Source organism: Salmo trutta, chromosome 3 (genome assembly GCF_901001165.1).
Source record: "Salmo trutta chromosome 3, fSalTru1.1, whole genome shotgun sequence".
Classification (NCBI taxonomy): Eukaryota; Metazoa; Chordata; class Actinopteri; order Salmoniformes; family Salmonidae; genus Salmo; species Salmo trutta.
This window is the reverse complement of record NC_042959.1, coordinates 51630300-51649541: the sequence shown is the minus strand read 5'-3', so window position 1 is coordinate 51649541 and position 19242 is coordinate 51630300. Positions and strand designations below refer to the sequence as shown.

Here is a 19242-nt window from a genome sequence, read left to right as displayed (position 1 = left end):
GAGAGAGAGAGAGAGAGAGAGAGAGAGAGAGCGAGAGAGAGAGAGAGAGAGAGAGAGAGAGAGAGAGAGAGAGAGAGAGAGAGAGAGAGAGAGAGAGAGCGAGAGAGAGAGAGAGAGAGAGAGAGAGAGAGAGAGAGAGAGAGAGAGAGAGAGAGAGAGAGAGAGAGAGAGAGAGAGAGAGAGAGAGCGAGAGAGAGAGAGAGAGAGAGCGAGAGAGAGAGAGAGAGGAGAGAGAGAGGAGAGAGAGAGCGAGAGAGAGAGAGAGAGAGAGAGAGCGAGAGAGAGAGAGAGAGAGAGAGAGAGAGCGAGAGAGAGAGGAGAGAGAGAGAGAGAGAGAGAGAGAGAGAGAGAGAGGAGAGAGAGAGAGAGTGAAAACAAAAGAAAAGAGAGATGGGAAGTGCAGGAAGTAACAAGCTGGAACAGAAAGAAAGGGTGTGCAGATTTAAAGAAAATGAGTGGGGGAGTTTTACAGACTCAAGAAGGAATTGAAAACTCCCTGTGGCGTGAAAGTTGCAGCTATTAGTCATCCAATAGGGAACAATAGGGATGTTGTCAATCTGGGAGAGAGGACAGAACAACTTCACTCAGGAAGAAGCGTGGGATGGGACAGTACAGGATTTTAGACTATTCTTTTAAAAGTGTGTTTCTTCTCTCCAAAATGTAAAAACATTGTAGCCTACATAGTTTTTCTATGTATGAAACAATATCCACATTAGTTCTCCATGAATTGTTTGTATGGGGCTATTAGAAAACAATTTGTAAATCAATTATTCATACTGTAATCAATGAATAAAAAACACTTAGTTCATAAATGTGAAAATGTTTTAAAAAAATGTTTTTACTTTTTGGGTTAGTATTTCCCTGACCAGGGTTGGCTCTAGCCTTTTGGGGGCCCTAAGTGAGGAATCCCCCCACCAAGCGGGCAATATTTTTTTTGCAGCCCCCTTCTTGACTGCGGTGAGATAACATTTCGTTTTAAAGTTAATTTCCTGCAATTCTACACATTTTGCCATTGGGCGGAGAGAAATTATAATATAATGTTTTGACAAATTTCATGCAATTCTACTCATTTTGCCAGGGAGGCAGTGAGACATTTTTGCAATTTTAAAGCAAGTTTTCTGCAGTTCTACACATTTTGTCATGACTTATGTATGCCATGTTAATGATATCTGAGTGAAAGTAGGGCACCCTGGAGATCAGTGGCCCTGGACACGTGCCCTGCATGCCCGGTCGGTATTCGGCCATGAGTGCTACAAGTTTAGATAACTGGCTAGACTAACTGGCTAGACTAACTTACCAAACAAAAAAATTGTTAGCTGACATGGCTAATTGAGTGACTGTCAGTGACGGACTAACGCAGCAGGCGTAAAATAAATGCCTGAAACTAGATTCCCCTACATTATGTATGGTCTTGACGATAATTTTTTTAACTGTCTGGAAGGTTCTCTTCTGCACAGTTCAACCAATCCAGTAAATGCGGAGGAGGAGTTAAGATGGAGTCACATCTTTTTAATGTGAAAAAACGTTCATGGCCGAATACGACCGGGCACGTGCCAAGGGGCCCTGACCTCCAGGGGGCCCCCATTGATTTTGTTAGTCACTCTCACTCAGACCCTCTCTTCCATTTCCCCTGAAAACTGGAACATCCGGTTGTTGATGTCCCCGCTGAGACTAATGCCTGAAAAAACAAAAGAAAAATCGCTGATGCACAAGCAAATTTCGAACTTGCACCTAGTGTGTTCTACAATGCTGTACCCTGATGAAGACAGCTTGTCTGTCAAAACGTTGGTTATTCAATCATTGCATCTGAACTCCTAGAGTGTGCAGCTCTCCTTTTCCTTTTCAAGTGTTCTACCCCGCTAGCCAGCACCTCGTCTAAATAAATAGGTGTGCGTTTCTTTCGCCACTACAATTCTAACTGTCAACAGTGAGTTGAGTCAGGGGCCCTGTAACGGCTGGGGTCCCTAGGCGACCGCATATGTTGCTTATGCCTAGAGCCGGCCCTGTCGCTGACTGTTCCTGAATCGCACATTGTCTTAACAAATTCCTCACACCTCTTTGAAGAAATAAACTCCTCTCCTTCAACTAGTTTTGACTCAGTGCTTCCTCAGTGTCTTCCCCAGCTGTTTAAGTTTACTAATGATAGTTGTTGATACTGAATGACCCACACTGAAGCACCAAAGCACCATGCATTGCCAGAGAAGTGACAGATCAAGTGTGATAAAATCCCCCTTATTCAGTCATCACTGTTGGCCAGCATAACGATGGACTGTGGGTTGTAATGTTTACATCTGTCCCCCTACACTTGTTAGCTCCTTTAGGCCTATACGGCTTTTATGCATACTGTCTCAATGTCACTTATAGTAACTGCTTTAACTTCAACTTCAGCATCATTTGAATATATGTGTTTATACAACATATACATTGTATATTTGTGGAATAAAAAAAAAGCATGATCTTTGAAATCCTCTAAACACGTTTGACAGACATGGAACTACTTTTCCCACAGGTACAATGTACCCCAGTGCCGTTATTGAGGTAACACACATCTCTCAGTTCAAGATGAAAGAACACCAAACATTTACAGGAACATTCTCACACATCACTCATGTTCACTCACATCGGTCTTGTTGTTCAGCAATCAACACACCATTTCCCTTCTCCTCGACAAATAAACCCTATTAAAAGATGGCCTCCTGGCATTAGAATGCCTAACTCTGAGCGACACTGCCATAGTTGTGGTAAGTCGTGTAAATAACTGTGTTCTGCTGAGGGCCTGCTGATCAAACACTGCACCAAAAACCATTTTCTTTCTTAAATCGACTGTATCATACAACCCCCTTCTGTTTACCTTAAACCAGATTGACCTTTTATAGAGCTGATTACTACGTGCTAATTACACTACACAGAAGGGTGGAGTCAGAACACACAGCAGGCAAACACAGTACGCACACAGGCTGGAATACACACACAGACTCGCACATGCAAACACACAGGCTTGCACACGCACACACACAAACCCTGGTTTTCACACAGAGGCTGGTACACACACACACACACACACACACACACACACACAGGCCGTTTACACACACACCCTGATCCAGCGTGTATGTGGCGTGTTTACATGTGGGCTCCATTTTGCGGTGGCGTGTGATAATCAACATGATCAGAATTCTGACTAACAAATGCTCCAGCAGCGCTGGTAGAGTAAACAGGTAATACATCTAGATCACATCAGCGTAGCATTCTACTGTAAACACTTTGTTCAAAATTGGTATTTGTGGCATCCCGTGCTGAAGGGAGATGCCGGCTGACATTCTTGGCGCTCTCCACAAGAAAGAGCTGTTGGAGAAATAGAGCTGTGAGTTTATGGGTTTGGTCATTTACGAGTTTCGCCAGAGCATCTGGTGGCTTTAATCACATGGGGGGAAATTAGTCAGAAATGTAGGAATGGTGAGGAGGAGGCGAGGTTTTAGGTCAACTGGAGAGGGAGTCTCATAGGCCCTCCTCTGTGTGTACTGAAAGGCTGTGTTGATACTTCACTTCACAAATTTGAGTCATTTTCAATGGACATTTACGCTTATTTATGCAGGGGTGGGGTCCATTCCATTTCTAATTCAGTCAATTCACCTCTTGAATTGAAATTCAATGTACACATAGAAAACAACAGGCAATTTTCAATTCATGACATGGAATTAACCCCAACCCTTTGTGCCCATGTAAAGTGGTTCCTGGCCTGAACACGTGCGTTCGCTGCAGCTATCAAAGATCACAGTTCACGGTCATTTTAACAGTCAACATCAGGTTCACTAAAAGGAGAGGGGAGGAAGCTGCCGTTTCTAGCAGTGACTGAAACTGATCCCTCTCCCTTGTAAAAGGTGCACACCAGACACATGCAAGTGGAATCGCCTCAGTGAAATTGATCTCGGCGTGAACTGAATGGGTGAAGTGTATCATAGCCCTTTGCCACCTGAAGTCCATGTGTGTGCATGCAGACCTGCATGCAAGTGTGTGTGTGTGTGTCTTAGCATGTGTGGACACGTGCATGTGTACATGTACGTGTGCGTGTGCGTGTGTGTGTGTGTGTGTATGTGCATGTGTGAGTGGCGACTGACATCAAACCTGTGGGCTAATGTAATCTGATGGCAAAGAGGGGCGTGAGGCGATAAATTCTATAACTTCTACCCCTCAAATTAGTAGCACTTTTAACAAGCCTGCCCACACACTGTTAACAAAGTGCTCACGACGGCAGGCCTGATAATTAACTGTGGAGCTCCCCAGATGAGCTCCAGGAGAGAAAGGAGCCCCATATATCATCCAACTATAGAGTAAGTCCTCCCCCCACCCCTCAGAATGGAAACAATATCATAAAAGGCCTGTAGTGACATAAAACAAAACCATTAGCTTTGACGTCGAGGGAGGAGAAGTTAGCTCATTTGGGGTTCAAAAAAGGAAAGCGTCTGGACTGATCCTGTTCTTTATGGCCTGCCTGTCTGTGTAAGTCCCCAGATTTATTTCGGTGTCTGCACAGCAGGGCATAAATCATCTCTGGTCCCTCTGCCTCTCTTTCTGTCCTTCTTTTTCTCTCTCCCTCTTTCACTCTCTCTCTCGCACTCCCGCTGTCTCCCTCTGTCTCTCTTCCTTCTCTGTCTCTCTTCCTTCTCTCTCTCTCTTTCCCTCTCTCTCTCGCTCCCTTTCTGATGTCAGAGCGTGGGATGTGGCCGTCAGCGTCTGCAGCAGGAAAGGGTCCTTTTTTCTCTCCTCCGGAAGAGTTAGGCCTTGAGACATTACCACATTGTATTTTGCGGTGCAGTTTGGGGGAACACTCCTGGCGCTGGCCAGGCCTGTGTGCCTCTGGGGCCTCTTTCCCTCTCTCTCCCTTTAATTAGATTATAACCGGGTCCCCATTTTGCCATTCTGCTGCCTGGGCTCCATCTTCCAATCTGCCAACCCGCTACAGTACCTCGCCGGCCGCGGCACCGTAATATCTGGTCTTAAGGGTAGGAAATGACTTAAATATCGGTTAGACAGGATTCTGTTACACCCAATGGTGTGCTGACAAAACAGCCCGGGTAATGGAGATGTTAAAAGTGAGAGAGCAATTGTGATTTACGGCCCAGGTTCTATGAAAAGTGCACACCCGACCAGAAGCACCACAGGCTGCGCTGCTGTGGCCGGGAAGACATTTGGGCCGCAGCTGAGAGAACCATCACCACCCGGGTCAACTCCAAAACAGCCAATTAGAAGCGCAGGGACTGTTGCAGATCAATAAATTTCACCCGAGCATGGCGCTGCTACTCAGAGGCCCAGACTTCATTTGTAAGGAATAAGGGAAAGAGGAGGAATGAGGCTGTCGGTCTGGAGGCGTACTGAAGTCTCTGAAGTACAGCCACTGGAACTCTCGTCTTGCGCCAAGTTATGGAATTATCTGAAGTTGTCTACCCAGCAAGAAAAACAACATGGTGGCATTATGGAATGATACATTGTATATAACAGGGGCCAAATTCCTAGAACAAGCATGAGAAGTCATGGCTCTACAATATATCCAAAAAATTGCTCATATACATTATCCAAAAACCTAAATAGAAAATATAATAAATATCAATGGCTCATCAACTGCTTGAACTTGATTCATCGGTAACTATTGTGGGTTTCAACGACACAAAACATTCACGCGGCGAGACACATGCACCAACAAGGCATACATTCAATCCCACCCCAGAGCTGTCTATCTAAATGGGATGTGACAGTAGAAGAAAAGTCAGAGCGACGTCTGGAGACTTCCCTCAGAGGAAGTGAACAGTATGACTGATTCAGAGTCGTAAATCATTTCGGGGAGCCGCTGGGAGCTGCCAAATGGAGAGCGTTTTCCATGTAGACTACTGAGAGAGGAGCTCTCCAAAGTCGTTCCGCTGCACAGCGTGGTGGCTAGATGGATGGCTGAAACTGTGTGTTATTAGTCATTTCTTCCCAAAAACATAATACAAGTCACGACGCTATGATATGATAACAAAGTTTGTCGCTTTAGGCTTGAGGGTTTAATCTGGGAAACGGTTTCAATTTCACAGCACTGCAATGGGAATATGCTCAAGCCCCGAGGCACGTTCTGCTCTGATGTTTTCAGTTCTGTACCAATGGGAATCAAAAGTGTTACTGGGGGTTTGCATAGGTGTGTGTGTGTGTGTGTGTGTGTGTGTGTGTGTGTGTGTGTGTGTGTGTGTGTGTGTGTGTGTGTGAGTGTGTGTGTGTGTGTGTTAACTCGACTCTCACTGAAGGTGTCCTTGATTGAGAAGCATCCAAGGAGTTGAGGAGGAAAGAAACAAAGATGACTGCTTCCTCCGGCGGAGGAAAGATACTGTGAAATATGTTGATATTCCATCCTCTATATTGCATACAGATTTGCAACATGGCCGTCAGAGTGATGGAGCTCCTGCTGTGAAAGAAAACTCACAGGTAAAACCAGTGCCAGGTCCACAGCTGCTTCCAACTAAGAGCTCTCCCTTTCTCTCTCTCTCCGTCCCTGCTCTCTCTTTCTGTCTCTCTCTCCCTCTGCCCCCCCCCCCCACACACACACACAACACACACACACAAATCATTGCGCAGATCACACCGCACATCAAAATGGGATTCAGTAAAAAATGTAATTGTTTCTAAGTGATGTACTTTACCAGACATTCAGTCCATTTAGACCCCCCTACTACCCCATATATATGAATAGCAGTTACATCAAGACCATTTGTAACTGAGTGGTTTAGTCTGGAGTCCATGACACACAGCACACTTGAGTGAAATAACTGTAGAGCTCCATCCTAATCCCAGTCTAACTCCTAGACCTCTTCCCTCTGTTTGGTTTCTCAGCTGTTTAGTTTACATAAGAGGGACATCCCCATTTGTAAAGTTCCATCACCACATCCCCCCTCCACACACGACTCACACTCTCCACCTACGACAGAGCACTTCTACCCTTCCAAATACAAATAATCAGCCATGATGAGCGATACGGCCGGCCTGCGGAGGTAATCATAATGGCGGATAATCACCGAGCCCAATTTAGACCACTTGGTTCTACTGAACCAAGCCCACCCTAGGATCTTGGCATGGGGCTGCTATGTCGGCTGGATTTGGACCTCGTTCCTGCTGATGGAGTCTTTTGGATGTGTTTGGATCGGGTTTGTTTCCCAAACCTCTCCTCGAGTACACCAAGCTAGTTCCACATGTTTGATGTAATTCAGCAATAGCACACCTGATTCAGCTAATGATGGGCTTGATGATTAGTTGACTATTTGAATCAGGTGTGCTATTACTGGAATAAATCAAATAAGTGGAACTGCCTCTGGGTGCTCAAGGAGAAGTCTGGGAAACACTGGTTTAGGCTGTAACTGGGGCCCAGAATCTTTCCTTGTCAGTTCACACCTGGCTTTACACACATGGCCATGTGAATTGAACACAGTGGGGGATGGGACATGCAGGCCAGGCACAGGAGGTTGGTGGCGCCTTAATTGGGGAGGATGGGCTCGTGGTAATGGCTGGAGCGGAGTAGGTGTAATGGTATCAAATACATCAAACAAATGGTTTCCATGTGTTTGATGCCATTCCATTCACTCCATTCCAGCCTTTATTATGAGCCGTCCTCCCTTCAGCAGCCTCCACTGAGGCCAGGCTATAACTAGAGCCAAGAACCTTTTCTGGTCATGTCATGTGGTCAGGTGAAACTCCTGGACCTACCCAAGGCCATGTGTGTTGAGCACAGTGGGGAATGGAACAGGCCAGGAATGGGGCTGATGTCAGACAGTACTTCAACAGCGTCTGCCTGAGTCTCTGTTTCCTCCAGTTTCATAGGAACCCATCAGAGAGCTGATACCCTGCTGATTCTCATCTATAAAGCTCACTGCATGTGTGGACCAGTGACAGCTCTGCGAGAGAGAATGTGGAACGAATTTATGTGGTGAAAAGCAGAGACCATATAGGACATAAGGGAGAGAGTGAGGGATGGAGGGAGTGTGGGATGGAGGGAGTGAGGGAAGGAGGGAGTGAGGGATGGGGGAATGAGGGATGGGGGAATGAGGGAAGGAGGGAGTGAGGGATGGAGGGAGTGTGGGAAGGAGGGAGTGAGGGATGTAGGGAGTGAGGGATGGAGGGAGTGAGGGAAGGAGGGAGTGAGGGATGGAGGGAGTGAGGGAAGGAGGGAGTGAGGGATGTAGGGAGTGAGGGATGGGGGAGTGAGGGAAGGAGGCAGTGAGGGATGGAGGGAGTGTGGGATGGAGGGAGTGAGGGATGGAGGGAGGGAGTGAGGGATCGAGGGAGTGAGGGACGGAAGGAAGGAGGGAGTAAGGGATGGAGGGAGTGAGGGCTGGAAGGAGTGAGTGAGGGAAGGAAGGAAAGAAAAGACAATGCTTTAAAAGGGACAGAAAAATCACTGAAGAAAAATATTATTCAACATTTATTTCGAGAGCAACAGAGAGAGGGGTGAGACAAAGGAGTGTTACCAACAGAATTTGGAGAAGTGAGAAGTGGAAAGGAGCATTTTGAGGAGGTATTGGAGGAAGGTACAATATTTGTAGAGGGCTGAGAGAGCATGGCGAGCACACAGGATGTGTGTGTAGCTGTAAAACACATGGCTGTTTGAGTTAAAGGTAATGGTCCATAGGGTGTGAATGTCTACATTCCAGATGTAGTGTGTGTGAGCGTCTCCCTCACTCACACACACACGGCGAGATTCTCTGTATCTCTTCTTACATCTATGTTCAATATATTCTCTCTAGGTGCAAATGAGCACAAGACAAAACTGTAGCATTTTAACCAATGTAAGTTGTGCTACTCTGTCTGCTCTTTGTGTTAACCATTTGCATCATCAGTACTCAGTTTATAGTCCTTCCCCACACTCATTTCACCTCAATCATTTTCTCCTTTATCTGGTTGATTTTGATGAATGTGTTGTGTACTGGAAAATGTAACCCTCCATGTCAGTCTTGTATACCCCAATATAGTAGATCCCATAACTGTGGTCATTGTGTGTATAAAACCGACCCTGAGACAACCATGCACTGGTGCTGAATGAAGACAGATACTGTTTGCATTGGTTGGCCCAAGCGCTGGTGATTGCTGTAATTATAACCAGTTCAGATAAACTACCTCAATCTCCTCAATTATAATTCACACACTTCCCTCCACTAGATGGCAGTATTGACGTATGCAAAAATGCTGACCCTGCTGAATTTTTGGTGTATTCTTGACCGTGCTCCCGATGGTTAAATTGGTCCGCTAATACAGAACTAGTATATTTTCTTAATATATATTTTAAATTCAGATTTTTCAGCACCCCTACTTCCCGTAGCTATGCTTTGTGCCTCTCACAATAGCTTTAGTGAGGATCTAGATTTGGAATGACATAAGAGGCACTAAACAGAACTGACCTGTGTTCAGCTCACTCAATAACACTGTTGTACTTAGCACCATATCTCCTACACACCCTGACCTGGGTTCAGCTCGCTAAATACCTTCCCTCCTGACTGTAAATAACACTGTTGTACTTGGCACCATATATCCTCCACACCCTGACCTGGGCATCCCGTCTGTATACGGTATCCTCTTCGCTTTGACTGCTCTTTTGACCCTTGATATATTTGTTTTTCAGTATCCAGGAAGAACGTTTTTTCTTGTGGTCTGTGGGTGTATTCTCTGCTGCTTTGTGTTCTAAGGGACCCTTTGGCCCAGAGTTCCTAAACTTAGTGATCCAAGTAGTGATCCAAGTTGAGAGGAAACCCTAACGCACACACGCAAACTCACACGCACGCACGCACGCACGCGCGAGCACACGCCTCGGGGGCCTCCTGGGAAGCGCCAAGGCCATAATCAAACCTGTCTGGTGAGGGTGATGATTGGCTGTCTGGGCCTGGCAGATCTAAAGACCCCCATTTAGTTGGAACTGTGTTTGCTCTCCTGTTCAGCTCTGTAAAACAGTGAATAACAGTGAAAAATCTGCCTAGCTCTGCGATGTGGTGGCCATGGTCTCCATATCTGTCTAGAGTTAAACTAGGTCTGCTCAGACATAACAGATGTCTATGACAGTGATTTCAGTCAGACGCATTCTGGTAGACCATGAGCAGGGTTGCGTAGGTTACTTTCTAAATGTAATCCGTTACAGCTCCAAGTTACCTGTCCAAAATTGTAATCAGTAACGTAACTTTTGGATTACCCTAACTCAGTAGCGTAATCGGATTACATTCGGTTACTTTTAGATTACTTTCCCCTTAAGAGGCTTTAGAAGAAGACAAAAATCTATTTTACCAACTGAAAAACATCTATTGCAGGATAAATCAATGTTACAGTTTACAAAGCTGGCCATATATGGATGTTCAATTTTACTCTATGGGTTGGTTATGTAGGCTTCTTCTAACCGATCGCTTTCTACTACATATAATAATACCATTAAATTATATCTTTACATTAAAAACCAAAGTCTATCAGAATTCCAGTCATTCCAATAAATGTTATACCCCTGATCTTCAAGAATAGGACTTGGAAATGTGGAAGCATAGATTAGCCTAATTGTTTTACCTGAGCATGACCCCAAAACTAAGGACTTATTAGCCAGCCCTACTCTGTTGTTTATGATTTTGTTGTCATGGAGGACTGATTGGGCTCATTGATTCGAGTTGAAAAATAAATGCTGCACTCATTGAATGGCATGCTTTGCCAAGTGTGCAAAGCTTTCATTAAGGCAAAGGGTGGCTACCTTGAAGAATCTAAAATATAACACTGTTTAACACTTTTTTGGTTACTACATGATTCCTTATGTGTCATTTCATAGTTTTGATGTCTTCACAATTATTCTACAATGTAGAAAATAGTAAAAATAAAAACCCTTGAATGAGTAGCTGTGTCCAAACTTTTGACTGGTACTGTATATATATATATATATAATTTAATAAGTCCAAAAACAGATGTAGCAACTACAGATTGCCCCTTTAAGTCTATCAAAAGTATACAGGTTTGAACATGTGTCCATTAGGCCTATGGATTTCATTAGGCCTAATCCGTTACTCCCTAACCCCTGGCCATGAGACTGGAACCATGAGGCTAAAGGAGGGAGAGGGTAAGCCAAGGTGTCTAGATCAGAAACACTGGTTACCAAATAACCTTCTTTTTTTAACAAACAAAAGAGATAAAGATCAGTGATCACACTTCTTTTACAAAGTAAAAATATGTTTATTGCCTGTACAACTGTTTTACGCTAAATGTATTGTGACGCTTCATATCATGGTGTGCTACAGCAGTGTTTTCCAACCCTGGTCCTCCAGTACACACAACAGTACACTTTTTATCATTTTATTTTTAACCCCCTTTTTCTCCCCACTTTTGTGATTACGAGCTTGTCTCATCGCTGCAACTCCCCAATGGGCTCGGAAGAGGCGAATGTCGAGTCATGAGTCCTCCAAAACATGACCGGCCAAGACGCGTTTCTTTACACCCGCTCGCTTAACCCGGAAGCCAGCTGCACCAACGTGTCGGATGAAACGCCGTTCAACTGACGACCTTAGTCAGGCTGCAGGCGCCCGTCCCACCACAAGGAGGCACTAGAGCGCAATGAGAACAGTACACATGTTTATTGTAACCCCGGACCAGCACACCTGATTCAACTTGTCAACTAATCATCAAGCCCTCAATGAGTTGAATGAAGTGCATTTGTCCAGGGCTACAACGAAAAGGTGTACTGTTGGGGGTATTCCAGGACCAGGGTTGGGAAACGCTGTGCTACAGCAAATAAGACCATGGAAGTGAGCTCAATGAGAGTCCCTTGTGGAGAATGAACCATCTATAACTCTAAAGAGCTCATGCTGTACCATGATTATCCACCAGGTGTCCCTATATTGTCAGAGATGAACGTAGTACACTAACTTTTCTGATCAGTGGCTAGTCCTCAGACAATCAACTGACTTAACTGAAAGACGTGCAAATCACATGCAGAAAATGTTTGAACACAAAGACATGTCATCATATTATGATAAAACCTTTCCCTCTGAAATCTGAAACAAGGTAAACCATTTTTTAAAAGAGGTTCCCTCTCATGTTTAGAAGCATGCAGAGTGGAGTGATCCTGACTCTCCCCGAGGCGGCTTCCTTCAACAGTCGGTATTCCACTACATTTTGGAGGATGTAAAACGTTGGAAATCGGATCCGCCCTGGAAGTGTAAACGGCATATACAAAGCAACAACAAAACCAATCGCTCTCCACCTCGTTACGGTCTGCTGTGGAATGTGCTGGGATCAAGAGTAAAAAGTCCTATGATGTTGAGACTTTCTTCCACTCCTGTGAGAAAAACATTAACCTGAGGGAATCCTTGTTCTCTCTCTGGGATTCTCTCTCTTTCACAAACACACCTTATCACAAGCGCACTTACAACACACACACACCTACTGTAGTCTACATGTTTGCTCACACACACACACACACACACACACACACACACACACACACACACACACACACACACACACAGGTGTGAGTGATGGCTGACTGAGAGGAGGGATAAACAAGGTTACACTACTAACCTGGGTTCTGTATACCTTTGTACTATGCCTCACTTAAAGACTTACAGTAGGATGATAGACTATTGCCTTGGGCTCCCTCTTACTGTGTATGATTAGTCCATACAGCTCCCGGGAATTACTGTGAGGAAGCTGGAGCTTCAATAGGACTAAGCTGCTTCATTATGGGCTCAACTGATGTGTGGGGTCTCAGACAAAGCAATTACACTCGTCCCTTTCATGTTCTGTATATTTACCAGAAACACTGATGTAAGGTCTGTGCTACTGTATCCATTTGAATGGAATATGTAACAGTAGGGATTGTGCCATTATAACGCCATAGGGAGATTCTCTACAAAATGGTCGATACAGTAATGAAACCAAATGGGAGAGTGAGATGTCCGAGGTGGTCTGCGAACCCTCAATGTTGTGGTCATAGTATAATCAAAACAAAGACAATTTATGTGATGGCTAAAATGAAAAGAAAAGTCGTTTTAATGAAAGCAATCTTTCAATAACATTTAAACATTTTATGCCTCCACTCAAACATGGCAGTACAAAATCACACATGTATACAGTAATGTCAACTCCTCTCCTCCATTCAGAAGCACCTTTATCCAGTGATCTAGAGACCATCCCACATTAAAAAAAACTATAGTATGCTATGGTATATATACTATAGTATTAAGTATAGTGTTTTTGCAGACTGTGTTTACTATAGTAATCTGTAGCATTTACAGTTAACTATGGTATAAATACCGTCGTAAAAGAAAAGTGTAGTATATACTATAGTAATTAGTGCAAGTGTTTTTGAAGACTGTAGTATTTACTGTTGTGTTTTTGCAGACTGTAGTATACTATAGTATTTACTGTAGTGTTTTTGCAGACATTACTGTAGTATTTACTATAGTGTTCTTGTTTTATTATCTTTTACACAGAAGTGGAGGCTTTTTTCCTTCAGGAAACCTATTGGGGAAATACTAAAAGAGCAAATTTGCCATAACCTGTAGGTAGGTAGGACTGGGGTCTGAACGGATAGTTCAGAGCTTCTGGTCTTTTCTATAACCTGTAGGGAACACAATTATGGGTGGCACAAATTGGGATATGGGGGAAGGTAATGGGTACGGTATATGCCAATTAAATCCTGCAGTATTTACTATAGTTGTGTTTTTGCTGACATTACTGTAGTATTTACTATAGTATTCTACTGCATACTACAGCATTCTATAGTAAGGACTACACATGATTGAGGGATACTACAGTGTGTAGTATATTATACTAGAGTTTACTACAGAATTATATAGTAAGTACTGTAGTATTCTATAGTAAACTGTAGTATTTCTTCATGTGAATGAAACGCAGTACTGTTTGAAGTCTCAGACCATAGGACTATAGACAGTCTCACACACTTGCAAAGCGAACTGTCTTCATATACACCCCTGTCTCATGTTAAACTCTTCCCTATCCATCACACTGTTCCTTTTTCTAGTGCAGTTCATGACATACAGAGTTTGAAGGCTTGGAGTGTTTCTCAAACACACACCTTGTGGCCAAGCCGTAGGTGGGTAGTGATCAAGGTGGTCCGAGGCGAGGCTGGACGAAGTGATCTGCTCTTCCGGGTTGGCTCACGCCTGGAGCAGCTGTCCTGTAAGGGCGGGGCTTCTGTCCCGGATCAGAGCACATGACATCTGGGCCACCTTCTCCACTGACCGCCCCCAAAGTGTAGCTTCCTGCAGCATCCACATACATACAGAGAGACACTGTGAGGATCCTCAGTGCAAAGACACACAAAAAGAGATGGTGTTTGGATCGTCTGCATAATATGATCCACAGACAGACATACTGTGCTGCTGCATATCCTGATTTATCAAACCAATCAGTGGGGAGGATCCCCTTCACACACATTTGACTGTTTAAATACAATGCACAGCCCTTTGAGCTTATTTAGAACATAAAAAAACAGTACCATCCACCAAGTATACCCATCGATATTCAGACACACACACACACACACACACACACACACACACACACACACACACACACACACACACACACACACACACACACACACACACACACACACACACACACACACACACACACACACACACACACACACACACACACACACACACACACACACACACACACACAACCTGCTGGGATCACACCAGAAGCCTTGTGATTGACAGATACCGTGACTTACACAGAACGTCCCATGTCGAGTCCATTGTCTCTTAGGAGGATTCCTCCCTAGAAAAGCAGCCCTTCTCACATTCTCCGGTGTTGTAATGCCTACCGCATGTCCATAAAATTGGCCAAACAAACATCTGAATTCTCCTAAATCAAATTTTGTTAAGAACTCCCATTTGCAGGGTGGGTGGGGAAATGATCGCTGCCCACATGCGATTCGATAGAGAGTTCAATCAACAGACGGAAGCAATTTGAAAAGGGAGAACTTCAAAATTAAACCTCTTATGATTTTTTCGAAAGTGCGTTTCTGAATTACAGGTCCCGCTGCAGTCGTAAGCCCAGGCGAGGGCATTCTTTACAGTTTACAGTGCATGATATTGGACAGATCTGCAGAAAACCACACGTTCAACTACAGACAGAATGTGTGTGTCTGATCTAACAGGCTAGGGTCCCACTGCTTTTAAAAAGGGAGACTCTCTACTGTTGTGGTCGTTTGCTTTCGTGATTCCTCTGTGCCTTGTGTGGTTTTTTTTCAGGCTGCCTGCGAATGCCTTTCGTAATCGTCTTTCACTCCCTTCTCCATTCCTGACATCAGTGAGTGACTCCCGGTTTGGGTTAGTAGTTGCTTGATGAGGCCCCAACGTTGGGATAAGTCTGGTTTCTGTCTTTCAGACCCAGCAGTGTTTTAGAGAACTATGGTGCTGCCGTTCTGTTCCACCACTGATCTGAGGGGGATCTCTCAACATGTACTCTACTCTATTCAGCCTGGTCAATTTCACATTGGACCTCACGAGTTTGAATATCATCCTAGTCACGAAGCATTGGAAACTGTGGTGGAATGAGATTTCTTTAAAGTCTTACGTTCTCCACGTTTGAATTTATTTGAATGATTGCTAGAGCGACTACTCGTTTGTGAACCTATAGCGCTTAATCTATTGCTACGGTGTCCATATTAGGACAGACTCAGAGTCACAAGGAGTTAGTTTCTGCTCTCATCTCCCAGTGGAATGACGTGTAATTGGATTGTTGTTTGATTGTGTAAAATTGTAAAAGAAACATTTCTAATTCAGCCCCTCCTGGGTATTATTCAGATGAAACGTTATCAGTGACCAGACCTAAAAGACGTGTAGGGGTGCAGGGGAATGTACGTGGTGAGGTATGAGAGCGCTCAGAGCGGTGAGCGTGGAATCAGACCTGACCGTGGTTAATGTGACTGAGCACTGGGATCCAGAACTCCTGGAGCTACTCCCTAATAAGAACCAGTGTTGGAGAGTCAGATGACCAGAATTTTCCACACCAAAAGGGGATCGGAGGCTACAACTGCTGCTAGATGGATCAGCAATCATCTATTGATTAAAGCAACACAAAATCATAATAGAGTCAAAATATGGTAGCTTTGAGCAGGTTCCAGGACTATTTCATTTCAGCTTTTCCTGTGTTCGCCTATTATGTTATGTTTTTCTATTTACATTTGGCCCTGGTTTTAAGAAATCAGAAAAGCGCAGGGAATGAAAAAAAATTAGGCTTCTCCTGTTTTTCTTTAAGATGTACCAAAGTCATTGTTATTTTATTTAAAGGGATACTTTGGGATTTTAGCAATTAAGCACGTTATCTACTTCCCCAGAGTCAGATTTTTATTTTTACCTTTATTTAACTAGGCAAGTCAGTTAAGAACAAATTCTTATTTACAATGATGGCCTAGGAACAGTGGGTTAACTGCCTTGTTCAGGGGAAGAACGACAGATTTTTGGTGGATGTACTCATGGACACCATTTTTATTTCTCTGCATTCAGTATGAAGGAAGTTGGAGACAATTTCGCGAGCAAATGCTAACTAGCGTTAGCGCAATGACTGGAGGTCTATGGTATCTACTAGCATGCTAGCAGTTTGCATCAAACTGCATGCAGATATAAAAATGGTATCCATGATTTCATCTGATTCTGGGCAAGTAGATAAGGGGCTTCATTGCCAAAATCCTGAAGTATCCCTTTAATTACTAGTACTTGGCAATGCAGCCTGGTCTCAGAGTAGACGTAACATAGTAAACGTAAATTCGTTGGACTCAAATTAGTAAGATATGTTTGGTTTGGTATGGCTACACAAGACAGATGGTTACTTAAGGTAAAAACTAAAGTTGGGTGGTTGGTCTGGAAGAATGGGGGTGATATAACACGAATGTCTAGCAACCCAAAGGTCGCGAGTTCGAATCTCATCACGGAAAATTTTAGCTACTTAGCAACTAATTAGCATGTTAGCTAACCCTTCCCCTAATCATTTTAGCAAATTCTTCCCCTAACCTTAACCCTTTTAACCCTTCCCCTAACCGTTTAACCTAACTCCTAAACTTAACCCTAACCCTTTACCCTAACCTATCTAAAGTTAGCCAGCTAGCTACAGTAGCCACCTAGTTAGAATTCATAACATATCATACATTTTGCAAATTCGTAACCAATTGTATGTTTAGCAAACTCGTAATATATAATACGAATTGTAATTCGTAACATACCATACGAAATGGATGATGGACATCCACCAATTAATACATACAAAACATAACATACTAAATGGAGTGTCTTAGATTTACATACAGAATAATATGAAATGCTCTGAGACCAGGTTGGGCAATGAGGATGGGGGCCAATACATCTGTGAGCAGTCAACAGAATATGGCAGCAAATGTAGTCTTTTACCCCAACGTTGACTGGATATTCCAAAATTACAGAAATACACGTTAGTTTGTCAGAGATTGGGAGCCAAAGCTTTGCGAGAAATCAAAGCATTCTAGGAAACCTGATTGCAACTCTTCCCCTTTATTTGCACCATAAGTACAATAACCAATACATATTTTTTTTCTCTCTCAAATGGTCTTCAATCTAATTCAGAAAAATAACTTATTGATAAAGGCCATGGCAATCAGTTCATCCCACGGAATCAATTCCAGAATGTTCCATGTGTTTGAGGCATTAGTGGACTATGAGGATGATAAATGTTAATTAGTCCATTATTTACCACCCAAGTGCATTGTCTAAGGGAAAGTCCGGGAAAGCTTTAAGAGTATAGTGCCATGTCATGGGCTCATTTGAGACAGCTATAATCCCAGCCCTTCTAAGTACCAAGCTAATGATCACTCCCCTTAACGAGCTCTGTTTGGTTATGAGCGCAGCATGACAAGTCTTACTGCTGGAAAATAAAAAATAAAGGACTAAAAAAAAGAGCGGAATCAAGAGAAAGCAACTGGAGATCACCAAGGAGGATCAACGTTTAAAGCCCTGTCTAAGCCTTTGCGTTGAATTTTTTCCACTCGGGAAATACATGCCTTTAAAATATGAATTATACTTCATAACAACATATTATTAAAATCAACTAGTCGCTCTCTGGTTCATGAGCAAGGATTGAGTCCCTTTGAAGTCACTACAGCTTTGAGCAGACACAACTGTCGCTGGCTGTTGCCAACTTGAGCAATCGGGGGAGAAGGGCCTGGTCAAGGAGGTGACCAAGAACCCGATGGTCACTCTGACAGAGTTCCTCTGTGGAGATGGGAGAACTTTCCAAAAGGACAACCATCTCTGCAGCACTCCACCAATCAGGCCTTTATTATGGTAGAGTGGCCAGACGGAAGGCACTCCTCAGTAAAAGGCACGACAGCCCGCTTGGAGTTTGCCAAAAGGCACCTAAAGGACTCTCAGATCATGAGAAAAAAGATTCTCTGGTCTGATGAAACCAAGATTGAACTCTTTGGCCTGAATGCCAAGCGTCACGTCTGGAGGAAACCTGGCACCATCCCTACGGTGAAGCATGGTGGTGGCAGCATCATGTTGTGGGGATGTTTTTCAGCAGTAGAGACTGGAAGACTAGTCAGGATTGAGTGAAAGATGAACAGAGCAAGGTACACAGAGATCCTTGATGAAAACCTGCTCCAGAGGACTCGGGACCTCAGACTGGGGTGAAGGTTCACCTTCCAACATGACAACAACCCTAAGCACACAGCCAAGACAATGCATGAGCGGCTTCGGGACAAGTTTCTGAATGTCCTTCAGTGGCCAAGCAAGAGCCTGGATTTGAACCCGATCGAACATCTCTGGAGAGACCGGAAAATAGCTGTGCAGCGACGCTCCCCATCCAACCTGACAGAGCTCGAGAGGATCTTAGGAGAAGAATGGGAGAAACTCCCCAAATACAGGTGTGCCAAGCTTGTAGCGTCATACCCAAGACTCAAGGCTGTAATCGCTACCAAAGGTACTTCAACAAAGTACTGAGTAAAGGGTCTGAATACCTATTTAAATGTGATCCGTTTTTTTATTTGTAATACTTATTTTTAAAACTTTTTTAAACAGTTTTTGCTTTGTCCTTGTGGGGTATTCTGTGTCGATTGATAAGGGGGAAAAAAATATTTAATCCACTTTAGAAAAAGGCTGTAACGTTACAAAATGTGGAAAAAGTGAAGTGGTCTAAATACTTTCTGAATGCAGCGTATAACTGGTTTCAGATTGAAATGTAGGCCTATCCGATGACAGA

General features: G+C 43.8%; 1 protein-coding gene across 2 annotated transcripts in view; it reads right to left on the bottom strand.

Moving 5' to 3' along the window:
* Nucleotides 1-12994: 12994 nt before the first annotated feature.
* Nucleotides 12995-19242, bottom strand: part of crppa (CDP-L-ribitol pyrophosphorylase A) — a 34650-nt gene continuing 28402 nt past the window's right edge. For both annotated transcript variants that reach the window (XM_029738739.1, XM_029738740.1), the window contains exon 10: nucleotides 12995-14261. In XM_029738739.1, the coding sequence (XP_029594599.1) occupies nucleotides 14157-14261 (105 nt within the window). In that variant the 3' untranslated portion in view covers nucleotides 12995-14156. The remainder of the gene's footprint in view (nucleotides 14262-19242) is intronic.